Below are 12,725 nucleotides of genomic sequence, written 5' to 3'. Positions count from 1 at the left end.
TTTATTTGAACAGTGAGAGACAGAATAACAAAAAAATCCAGAAAAATGCATGTAAAAAATGTTATAAATTGATTTGCATTTTAAATTAGGGAAATAAGTATTTGACCCCCTCTCAATCAGAAAGATTTCTGGCTCCCAGGTGTCTTTTATACAGGTAACGAGCTGAGATTAGGAGCACACTCTTAAAGGGAGTGCTCCTAATCTCAGTTTGTTACCTGTATAAAAGACACCTGTCCACAGAAGCGATCAATCAGATTCCAAACTCTCCACCATGGCCAAGACCAAAGAGCTCTCCAAGGATGTCAGGGACAAGATTGTAGACCTACACAAGGCTGGAATGGGCTTCAAGACCATCATTAAGCAGCTTGGTGAGAAGGTGACAACAGTTGGTGCGATTATTCGCAAATGGAAGAAACACAAAATAACTGTCAATCTCCCTCGGCCTGGGGCTCCATGCAAGATCTCACCTCGTGGAGTTGCAATGATCATGAGAACAGTGAGGAATCAGCCCAGAACTACACGGGAGGATATTGTCAATGGTCTCAAGGCAGCTGGGACCATAGTCACCAAGAAAACAATTGGTAACACACTACGCCGTGAAGGACTGAAATCCTGCAGCGCCCTCAAGGTCCCCCTGCTCAAGAAAGCAAATATACAGGCCCGTCTGAAGTTTGCCAATGAATATCTGAATGATTCAAAGGAGAACTGGGTGAAAGTGTTGTGGTCAGATGAGACCAAAATCAAGCTCTTTTCCATCAACTCAACTCGCCGTGTTTGGAGGAGGAGGAATGCAGCCTATGACCCCAAGAACACCATCCCCACCGTCAAACATGGAGGTGGAAACATTATGCTTTGGGGGTGTTTTTCTGCTAAGGGGACAGGACAACTTCACCGCATCAAAGGGACGATGGACGGGGCCATGTACCATCAAATCTTGGGTGAGAACTTCCTTCCCTCAGCCAGGGCATTGAAAATGGGTCGTGGATGGGTATTCCAGCATGACAATGACCCAAAACACACGGCCAAGGCAACAAAGGAGTGACTCAAGAAGAAGCACATTAAGGTCCTGGAGTGGCCTAGCCAGTCTCCAGACCTTAATCCCATTGAAAATCTGTGGAGGGAGCTGAAGGTTCAAGTTGCCAAACGTCAGGCTCGAAAACTTAATGACTTGGAGAAGATATGCAAAGAGGAGTGGGACAAAATCCCTCCTGAGATGTGTGCAAACCTGATGGCCAACTACAAGAAACGTCTGACCTCTGTGATTGCCAACAAGGGTTTTGCCACCAAGTACTACATGTTTTGCAGAGGGGTCAAATACTTATTTCCCTCATTAAAATGCAAATACATTTATAAAAATGTTTGACGTGTTTTTCTGTTGTTATTCTGTCTCTCACTGTTCAAATAAACCTACCATTAAAATTATAGATTGATCATGTCTTTGTCAGTGGGCAAACAGCAGGGGATCAAATACTTTTCCCCCTCACTGTATCAGTGCCAATGCTATTGTAAGCTCATTCAACTTTGATTTATTAAGAACCATACTGTTCTCTGGTCCATTTATATTGTGCAATTTGTCACTTTACCAACCGTACTCCGCAAACCACAAAAATATAAGGGGAAATAAATCATAATGGTGCCGATCTCTCCCTCACTCCTTGCTTCTCAGTCTTCTCTTGAGCTTTTCGTTTCTGCCTGCCAAGCTGTCTGAAGTGCAGCCTCTTGGGATTCAGTCCATAGGCCCTCAGTCTCTGCCCGCTGAACTCTCGCCCACCCATTTTCACCCTGAAGGGCCCCTTCCCCGACATGAGGCGGCTTCCTGGGTGCCTGTGTTTCTTCTTGGGCAATTTTGGCCTTTCAGTCCTTGTGTTGGCAGTCTCCTGAGTGGTAGCAACTGTTTCCTCCTCCAGTTTCATCTTCTTGGATTTTGGTACCAGGAACTCCTCTTCCTCTGCCTGGTCTCCTGCCTCTCTCAGTGCCTGGACTAACGTCCCCTCAGCAGAGTCCAATGCAGAGCTTTCCTGACTGGGTCCAGCCTCATCATCATCCTCCAGATCCTTGTCATCCTTCTCTGCATTCTTCATCCTGTCTCTTCTCTTCTTACCCACCTTGGTCTTGCCCTCTGCTTGTTCTTTGTCCTCCCTGCAAGAAAAGATGAGCACAAATTGGTCAGTGATGATGATTCCGTTTTCAGATTTATTGGAGAACATATTCTGCCAATCTGCATTTGGTAGAATACTCACTCAGCATAGAAAGAGTTCAAGACTTCTTTCTTTTTGTTCACATTTCGTGATTTGATTTTGTAGTTCTGCAAATCACTCATCTCCTCCTTATCAGACCTGAAAAAGAGATGAAGAAAAAAATATAAAAGGACTAATCTGAAAGGCCATTTTCCCCCATAGGTAGCTGATTAGTAAAGGCCTACTGTTTTGAGACCAGGTTCAGTACCTGAACATGCAGGTCTTCTTTAGCGAGGCCCAGCGGTTCAGCTCTTTCTCATCTGCTCCCAGGATCTGAGGAGGGAGGCACAAGTTACTTTCTGTAATAGTAACATATTCATACAGCCACTTTAAACAAAGACGCTAAATCCACAGAAATTACTTCAAACCTAATTTGTGCAGATAAGGCTCCATGCAAGTTGATAACGCAGTGCATACAAGCATTGCCCTTTCTAGCGTTCTGTCTCCTCATCCTCGTCTGCTCAGAGAGAAGATTAACTGAAGTCATGCCCTGGTCAGAGCCATCCCCGGAGGGTGGCAATACCAGGTCAGTCACATCTCAGTTCATCAGTGCAGGACTCAGGGTCTGTACAGTACAACACTATAACACAACCCAGGGTTGTGGTCAATTCTATTTCAATTCCAGTCACCTCAAAAAAGTTTACCAAATTCAACATTTTCCTCATTGAAAAGGATGGAAAATAATTGGAATTTTTGTGTACTTCCTGAATTGACTGGAATTGACCCCAACCCCGAGACAACCTAGTACGAACTAGAGCTCCCCGTCTCACCTCGTCAGTGGACAGGCCAAAGTCATTGGCCAGGACTTGCCTGTAGCGAAACCTGCAGGGGATGTCGTCTATGATGTCCTCATAGTCTAGCTTATAGTACTCGTCCAGGTACTGCTCAAATGACTTCTCCTCTGAAACACACAAAGGATGGATGCATGAAAGAGCATTCAGTCTCAATATCTGTATACTATATCGAACAGAATCTAAAAGGGTATGGAAAATAACCCAAGGTTCATGGTGCTGAACCTCCTGAGACTCACGGGGGTCAAACACAGGCTTGTTTTGGGTGATGACCTCAGCAAAATGAGACTTCTTTCTCTTCTTTCCCATCAGCGGGGCATCCTCCTTCTTCATCTTCCTCTTCTCCTTTTTCTTCTGCTTCTTGGAGGTGCTTGGCTGACTGGGATCATAGTCCGCATCCATCTGGTCGAGTGAGAGTTCAGATGAGTGAGTCACAGCCTGACCATCTCCATCATCAACAAGACCTTTATTTCTGACTAGCCTCCCCTAAATGCGTTTTTGAAGGTCTGCAGGCAATGCTGAAGTGATGATCATATTAGAGGAACTCACAATAAAATCTGGATCTTCACAGTTTGGCTGGTCATACTCTTCTCCTTCATGCTCCTCCTCGTCACCACCATATTCCTCATCTCCACCCTCTCCTGTCCATGTGTCCCAGTTCCAGTGTTCTGCAGGACAGAGAAAGCTCCCTTATTACAATGCCACTGATTCTAAGGTATTCGATTCTACTTGAGAGAATAAAGTCAGCAACGAGTGACTTACCACCCTCTAGCTCTTCAACTTCAAACTGGGGCTTCTCCCCCTCTTCCTCTCCATAATATTCATCACCAAAGAATTTCTGAAAAAAGAAAAATAGAGGGAGAGACAATAAGATAAGTGTCTTTTTATTTAAAATATGTTTCCTTTCTTGAGGCGTGTGAGTGGTCACCTGCATGAGCTGGTCATGCTGCTGGGGGTCAAAGTCTCCCTCTAGGTCCACCTTACTGAAGGCCAGCTGCTCGTTGCCTGTCAGCTCCTGCAGCCGCCGCAGCTTCTCCATAATCTCATTACGCTTCAGATTCTTCAGCTGCTTCAGCTGCTCATGCTTCTGCTCCTTCTCCTGCAGGGGCCAGAAGAGTGACATGTGGGTTAGTTGGGAGAGTGGGGGAAATGAGGAAGGGATGGATTGATGGATAAGATGAACTAAAAGATGGAGAGTAATGTGAGTCTGACCTTTTTCTTCCTATCCTTCACTTCCTCCCTTTTGAGCTTCCTGCGCTCGTCTTTGGAGCGGACAGAGGTGGCAATGGTACGGGGGTAAGTCTTGATCTGTAAGGAACAATAAGAGACTATATGAGACCAGGGTACATACACTACACCACACAAACAGACATGTGTGTGTAGACAGACAGGAAAGTCCACCTTCTGGGCATCAGGCTCCTCAAAGCGGAAGTTGTAGTGTCTTTCAAAGTCCTCCTGGCGCTCCAAGAACGACTCCCCATCCTCTTCTGAGTCCTCCACGTCATCATTCACCACCTCGTCATAGCTGGGGATCCTGCACACAGCCATGCCAGATTAGTACACAGTCAGAGTGGTGCTGAGCACTGCTCTATGATTACAAAGGAAAGCATTCATGAGCAAAACAAAAAAACAGACAAATGTATAGACATAAAATAACTGTCACCTGTCCTCGTCATCTTTCTCCATGTAGCCCTTATTCAGGACAAAGTCCCTAAGGAAACACTCCTTCTCATCCAGCTCTGGGTCGTTCCAATAGTCCCTCAGGTATTTCTGTCTCAACACACAGCACATACTTCAGTCACAGTCTCTCTCTAGCCCTCTAATCCAACAGTCTCTCCATCACTCACCATGTCCTGCACCTCTTCTTGGCCCTCCAGCTCTGCCTGGCCTTTCAGCCAGTCCACATAATCATCTTCCTCTTTATCCTGTTGGGTAGAAAGATATAACAGGTTAGAATAGAACGTTTATCTCTGCGTAGCTTTATACTGTAAGATAAGACAAAGTCGGGCTCCGGTTCCCACGCTGACCTTCTCTTCCTGTGTTTTGGTCCTCCTCTTCAGCAGCTGAAAGTCATTCTCCGCTTCACTGCCCTCCTCATCACTGTCCTGTATGAACTTACGGAAGCTGGAGGAAGCATGACAGTGTTTATGTTACAAAGACAGGTATAAACGACACAAATAAATAAAAGTTGTTCTTTAGGACTAAGGGCACAGTGATTAAGAGAGAATTGAACCCTTACCTCTCTTTCAATTCTCTCTGCTCCTGGATGTAACTTGGAGATGCAGCTCTCTGTCAAAGAAATCAAAGGCAAACAATAAATTACTTCTCATGACATACCTCCATGTAAATGTATCATAACATACCTCTCTCCTCTTTGCAGCCTCTTCATCATCACTCTCCTCATCCTCCTCATCCTCATATTTACTGGGAATGAGACAAATTGTTATTATCAAACCATTTGCCCATAATGAGACAAAGAAAGATATGCACAGTAGGAAAACTGCAACTCACTCACCCTCCCCTTTCCAAGATAACTTTTCGCTCATAGTCTTTCAGATACATTGGCTTCTCAGTTTTCTTTGAAGTTGAAGGCACGGCATCATCAGCAATGGATGCATCTGATTAAGAAAGAAAAGTTGAGACATGAAAGACACCTCTTAAAACAAACAAGCAACACAGAATGAAAGTGTCATACCATAATCAGTTGCAGCAACAAGAACCGCTGACTGATGACATACCTTCCACTGTGTAGAACTTTGCATCAGTCTGATAGATCTTAGGATCTTTCTTCTTCAGCAGAGACAATGTTCTGTAGAAGTCCCTTTCAACTTTGGGGTCAAGTTCCTAAGAAGACACACATTAGCCTGCATTGGAATTACAAATATACAGGTCAAGGACACAAAGGTAGGGCCAAAAACACTGACAAACCATAAATAGAACACCATGGCAGTGTTGGCATTGTGAACTTGACGTTATATAGCTAGGCTAATTAGCTACAGTAATAGTACTTACCACCTCGCTATCATCATCTGACTCTGAACCAGAACCAGACTCACTCTCGTCAGCTTGGTCGCCATATTTGTCTTTCACTGAAATAAATCAATGTTGAACATGACAAGCCATTCAATGAAATGCAAGCATTCCCCCAGGAAAACAAGACAACTAGATTTCTAGCTATCTGAACATGCTAGCGACCTAGTCATAACCAAAAATGTAACGGTGGCTAAGTTAACTTCTGAACGTATAATTAGATAAGTTAAATACGTTACAGAATAAGATTACTTTCAAGTGAGAATGTGATCAAAAGTTAGCAAGCAAGTTGAAAAGAAGGATAACTTTAGCTAACATGAGCTAAACGGCTGGCTAGCTAGCCATCTAGCTAGCTAGCTAGCTAACAAGCTTGGGAAGTCACACTTACGCCTTTGTAACTCTTCTTTTTGTCTATATTTCTCATATTTCTCTGCAAATTTAGAATTAATCTTGAAATCCGATTTGCCTGACATGATTACTTGTGAACTGGATAATATTTATCGGAAAAAGACATTCAGGGAAATGTGCTCATGATGAGATTATCCACAGCAGCGTGTATAGAACTACCACGTGGTTTCCTGAGAAGAGGGTCAGAGTTCCAAACGAGGATCAACCAATCATAGGTTTAGAAAATATGTAAATTTTACCAGCATTTTATTTTATTTTTGGGGAGGGGGGTAGATCAGCTTTAATATTGCAGATAGATTGTAACTTCCATCAATGTAATTGTCTGCATCACTTCCAATCCCCCATATGTTTTTTTCTCGCAAATATATATATATATATATATATATATATATATATATATATACACACATACATACACATACACACATACATACATTTACATATACATAAACATATACATATCCTTTAAAAAAAAATATTTCCCTTTATTACTTTCCAACCCCACCACCCCTCCCTAATTGGAGTAAACTAGTGAACAACAATGCTTAGGCCTCTACTTCCAGTTTATACATATATATACATTTTATGGACACAGTCAATTTTACAATAATTCTATTTTGTTTGTTTTTACTCCTGAACTTCCTCTACCCTCAACCTCTCCGATCATTTTCATGATGTCCAGCCGGTTTGCTTCTATATGCCATATCTTTCTAACTGTGCTCTTTCACAAAAGCTCTCAACCTATAACCTATACACTTATTATGGACACAGTATGCTTACATTATTAGTTATCTTGTTGTTATTAGTTGTTGTTAGTTGTTATTCATCCCATCCTTCAGCTCCATTCAACACCACCCATCTATCTCTTAACACCATCCATATTGGATTTCTATTTGCCATATATTTTTCAACTGTACTGTGATGTTTTACAAAAGTTCTGAACCTTTCTATTCTCATTGTTTCTACAGATTGTAAATTGAAAATAATTTTTTTTGCTAAAAGTATTATTATATTATTCATCGATTGACTATGACTTTTCAGATCACCCAGTAATGCTATCTGCAGGGTTAGCTCCAGGTAAATATTGCAATCCTTTAGCCATTCCTGGACCTGTGTCCAAAAACAAGCTACAAATGGACAGTACCAAAACAAATGATCGAATGATTCTGTCTCTTCGCAGCAAAATCTGCAGAGCTGGGAAGATTGTATCCCCCATATAAATAACATTCTATTGGTAGCAAGAATTTTATATAATAATTTAAATTGATAAATTATAAGTTTTGAATCTGGCGTCGTTTTGCGTATCAGTTCATAAACACTATGCCATTGGATCGGTACGTCAAAAATCTCTTCCCAACTATTTTGCAATCTATATGGGACGGCTGTCAATCCTTTGGTCCTTAAATGAAACTGGTATACTTTTTTATTTATCACAGTTTTCTTTAACCAATTATGTTCTTTAATGCAAGGCCGACAGACAGCCTTACTTTTTCCCCCTTCCACTTTCCTCTTCCATTTTTGCGGTAATGCTGCAATTATTTGGTTGTAATTTTGGGTAGAGTAGACATTTCCATATGTTTTTGTTAGCTGCATGTGCGACATAACTCCACCAGTCCTACCGATGATATAATTTACGAAGATTATACCTTTTATAAACGTTTTGTAAAAAAAAAAAAGTTTTTTATCAATTAGTATATTTGAGTTTAACCACAATATTTGTTGCATTATTTGTTCTTTCGTTTCTGGAGGATTAAATTGAAATTGCAACCAACTTTCTATGGCTTGTTTTAGAAATAGTGATATTTGGGAGATGATTTCCTTTTCAAATAACTGAAAGTGAGAGGTTGTAATCTGCATAAAGGGAAAAATGCCATTCTTGAACATTGGGTGAGACAATCTTACTAATTTGCTAGAGAACCAATAAGTATAACTTTTGTATGACTGAAGCTTTTAGTGATAGATCTAATGCTTTAATATTTAATCATTTCTGTCCTCCGAATTCATATTCATTATATAAATAGGCCCGTTTAATTTTGTCTGGCTTGCCGATCCAAATAAAATGGAATATTTTTTTCACATATAATTTCAAAAACTGTTCGCTAGGCGTAGGCAAGACCATAAGCAAATAGGTAAACTGGAATAATACTAAAGAGTTAATCAGGGTGATTTTTCCACAAATTGACAGGTATTTACCTTTCCATGGTAGCAAGATCTTATCTATTTTTGCTAACTTTCTATTAAAATGTATTAGAGTGAGATCATTTATTTCATTTGGGATATGTATTCCGAGTATATCCACATCACCATCAGACCATTTTATTGGTAAACTACATGGTAATGTAAAAAAATTATTTTTTAGTGATCCAATACGTAATATAGTACATTTATCATAATTTGGTTGTAATCAAGAGAGGTTAGAAAATGTATCTAGATCCTCTATGAGTGTCACGCCCTGGCTCTGGGGACTCTTTAATGTTGAGCCAGGGTGTTAGTTCCTATGTTTAGTTGTTCCTTGGTTTCTGTCTAGATCGTTTAGATCTATGTTGGCCAGGGTGGTTCCCGATCAGAGGCAGCTGTTGCTCGTTGTCTCTGATTGGGAACCATACTTAGGCAGCCTGTTTTGCACAGTTGATTGTGGGATCTTGTTCTGTATAGGTTTGTGTTGGTGAACCTTTAGACTTCACGTATCGTTTTGTTGTTGGTGTAAAGTACTCATTAAAAGATGTACGCCTATCACGCTGCGCCTTGGTCTGCCTCTAATAACGATCGTGACAATGAGGCTGTGGACGGATTCAAGTTGTGGATTTAAAAGAAAACATGAATCATCAGCGTACAATGACACCTTTGTTTTTAAGCCCTGGATTTTTAATCCCTTGATATTATTGTTGGATCTGATTTTAATAGCTAACATCTCGATGGCCATAATAAATAGATATGCCGATAGGGGACAATCTTGTTTCACTCCTCTTGACAGTTTAAAACTTTCTGAGAAATAGCCATTCTTTACTATTTTACACCTAGGGTTACTATACATGATATAAGAGATTCTCCAAAATTGAAATGCTCCAAGCATTTATATATAAACCCCAGTCTTACTTTATCAAATGCCTTTTCGAAGTCTGCTATGAATAGCAGGCCTGGTTTCCCAGATTTCCATAGTGTTCTATTGTTTCCAGTACTTGCTTTATATTATCTCCAATGTATCTTCCATGTAAAAAACCTGTCTGATTAGAATGAATAATGTCCGACAATACCTTTTTAATTCTATGCGCTATACATTTTGCTATAATTTTTGCATCACAACACTGAAGTGTAAGGGGCCTCCAATTTTTTTAATGGACTGGATCTTTATATTTTCCACTTGTATCCTGTTTCAGTAATAATGAAATCAGACCTTCTTCTTGAGTGTCTGATAATCTACCATTTACATAGGAGTGGTTAAAACATGCTAATAACGGTCCTCTGAGTATATCAAAAAAGGTTTGTATACCTCGTCTGGTATGTCATCCAACCCTGGAGTTTTCCCGGACTTAAAGTCTTTAATTGCATCCAGAAGTTCCTCCTCTGTAATTTCACCTTCACATGAGTCTTTGGCTGTTAATTTTACATTATCAATAGAAAAAAAATCTCTACAATTAGCTTCAGTTAGAGGAGATGGAGGCAACTGAAACTAAAACATATGCTTAAAGTACTTTGTTTCCTCCTTCAAAAATATAATTTGGTGAATCATGGGTGACTCTGTCATTTGTAACCAGTTTCAGTAAATTCTTTTTGGTAGCATTCCTATCAGCAAATATATTTGTTGCCAATATAAAATGCAGTTTTGTATATATACAAAATATTGATTTGCAAATATTTCTTAGAAATATATTGCCAATTCAAATTAAGGGTCCTAGTTTGAGAGCATTGATGGCCTTGCCTTTTGTGTTAGTATGAATATTAGTATAATTTATGTTGAGTAATAATCTCCAACATAGTAGCAATGTGTGTCAGATATAATGGTAATCTACTCTGTAAGCATCTAATGTTTTTGTGTTGTCTGTGTGTGTAGTATGGTGTAGTAGCCCATCACAATTATGTTTTTGGAATGTGACTCAGTAGCACAGCTGGGGGCGCTCTAACACAAAATGTAAATATGTATAGGCCCATATGCACCATGCTGCTCCATCCCTATGGTTTTTAAAAGATCATAAGGTGCCCAGACAGTGAAAGTACAGGAGATAATGTCAACTGGGAGAATGATTTACACAATACTGATTAATGTATTTTAAAAACAGTAATGGAATTGATTATTCCAATTATCTGACTCAGAAAGAACAGGTCAAAGACACCAGTTTACTCATCCTGTTTTCAATTGGAATTATCGAGACAACTATTCATTTTTTATACTTCATCAATGTAATGTTCTAGCAACTGGAACGAGCTGCAAAAAACAGTCAAACTGGACAGTTTTATCTCCATCTCTTCATTCAAAGACTCAATCATGGGCACTCTTACTGACAGCTGTGGCTGCTTCGCATGATGTATTGTTGTCTCTACCTTCTTGCCTTTGTGCTGTTGTCTGTGCCCAATAATGTTTGTACCATGTTTTGTGCTGCTACCATGTTGTGCAGCTGCCATGTTGTGTTGCTACCATGTTGTTGTCATGTGGTGTTGCTACGTTGTTGTTGTTGTTGTTGTTGTTGTTGTTGTTGTTCTTCTTCTTCTTCTTCTTCTTCTTCTTCTTCTTCTTCTTCTTCTTTGTCTTCTTCTTCTTCTTCTTCTTCTTCTTCTTCTTCTTCTTCTTCTTCTTCTTCTTCTTCTGTGGGTTTTATGGCGGACTACATCCAAAAGTTGTATTGCCGCCACCAACTGGACAGTTTGAAACCAAAAATTAAAATTTTAACAATCCACCCTAATAAAAATAGTACATTGCCAAAACAAACAAAACTCCCACTTCTTCCTTCTTTTAGTTCTCCATATCTCCCTTCTCAGGCTCTAGTACCTGAGAAGGTGGTACGGCTTTTGCTCATATTCTATGTAACTCCTTTGCTGTGAAATCTTTCAGCCCCAGGAACCGCTCCACCGCAGTCACAATGATTTCAATCTTCCTAGATCTTTTCTCCACCTTGGCAGTGCTATTTATCACCATTGTGATAAAGGCCACAACGTCCAGCTTTTTAACCTTTAAAATGTCAGGATCCTCTTGAAGTAAGACAACCCCTGCAGCCTGCAGTGAAGGCCTATCCACTACCATGGACTCTACTTGTGCAACATTCAAACTCTCAACCCTTTTCACAGCTTCTGCATATGAAATGTTCGGTACAACCCTGACTTTGGCCACCTCATTCTCCTTTACCCTTGTGGGGCATTCAGAAGATGTGGCTTCATGATTCCCACCACAATTACAACATGTCACATTTTCTTCACTTTTATAACACATAATACATTTATGATCTTTTCCACATCTTGTACATCTCGGCTTCTCCCTTCTGCAAACACTTTCTACATGACCAAAAGCTTTACAATGTTCACACTGCATTGTTCTTGGGGTAAATGCTCTAACTCTGTAGTTAATATACCCTAACCACACTTCATTAGGGAGAGACTCCATTTCAAAAAACTAAAGAACAGATAAACCCTTCACTTTTCCCCCATTCACCACTCGATTCATCCGACGTGCTTCAATCACTCCAGGAATATTTTTAATCTCTTCCAAATCAACTTCCCACGAAACGCCGGACATAACCTACATAAGGGACCGAAACTAAGGGGTGCCCTGTTCCGAAGCGACACACACAACACTGCAAACATATCAAATCAATTAAGACACAACGCATGTTCCTTCTGATCCGCAAAATCACAAAAAATCTAAACAAGCCCGCCTCTCATGATCCTCACATCCTTCACTTTACCCAGCACTCTCTCCACCAGTTTGGATAACTAAAATGGTTTCTTCAAGATTGGTACTCTGCTCGGCTGCTCCTTATTAACAAACTGTACTCCTACTAGATACGAAGGGTCATTCTCATCACTGTACCCTACTTTGCTCCGTTTTCCATTCTTTTGAACAATACTCCAATTCTCCTTGATTCTACCGCCATTGGATTCGGATTCCACTTCATCATCCGCTTCACCATCTTCCGTGAATCTGTTTCGTCTCCACACCATGCTATGTTGTTGTTGTTTTAGGTCTCTCTTAATTTAGTGTTGTGGTGTCTCTCTTGTCGTGATGTATGTTTTGTCTTATATTTTTTATTTTTAATCCCAGCCCCCGTCC

The 12,725-nt window shown here is 40.4% G+C and overlaps 1 protein-coding gene across 1 annotated transcript; it reads right to left on the bottom strand.

The window, feature by feature from the left end:
- On the bottom strand, positions 1–6,642 carry LOC311104416 (protein KRI1 homolog). The gene is made up of 19 exons (XM_084146246.1): positions 6,447–6,642; positions 6,041–6,117; positions 5,767–5,872; positions 5,544–5,646; positions 5,392–5,452; positions 5,268–5,317; positions 5,056–5,152; positions 4,876–4,953; positions 4,692–4,798; positions 4,430–4,562; positions 4,241–4,336; positions 3,957–4,127; positions 3,791–3,866; positions 3,578–3,696; positions 3,268–3,430; positions 3,008–3,138; positions 2,446–2,510; positions 2,241–2,336; positions 1–2,139 (listed from the first exon to the last, which is right to left on the bottom strand). The coding sequence occupies exons 1-19, from the start codon at positions 6,529–6,531 to the stop codon at positions 1,626–1,628; spliced, it is 2,328 nt and encodes a 775-aa protein (XP_084002372.1). The 5' UTR covers positions 6,532–6,642; the 3' UTR covers positions 1–1,625.
- Positions 6,643–12,725: the final 6,083 nt, after the last annotated feature.

This window comes from Coregonus lavaretus, assembly GCF_964263955.1.
Source record: "Coregonus lavaretus genome assembly, chromosome: 28".
Lineage (NCBI taxonomy): Eukaryota > Metazoa > Chordata > Actinopteri > Salmoniformes > Salmonidae > Coregonus > Coregonus lavaretus.
This window is presented reverse-complemented; position numbering and strand designations above follow the sequence as displayed.

Bases quoted from the DNA above. Each gene is read 5' to 3' on its own strand.
- LOC311104416 (XM_084146246.1), bottom strand. From the start codon at position 6,531: ATGTCAGGCAAATCGGATTTCAAGATTAATTCTAAATTTGCAGAGAAA. The intron at 2,337-2,445 runs GTACTGAACCTG...TCTCTTTTTCAG, and splicing joins AAGAAGACCTGCATGTTCAG to GTCTGATAAGGAGGAGATGA. The intron at 2,140-2,240 runs GTGAGTATTCTA...CTTTTCTTGCAG, and splicing joins TTGAACTCTTTCTATGCTGA to GGAGGACAAAGAACAAGCAG.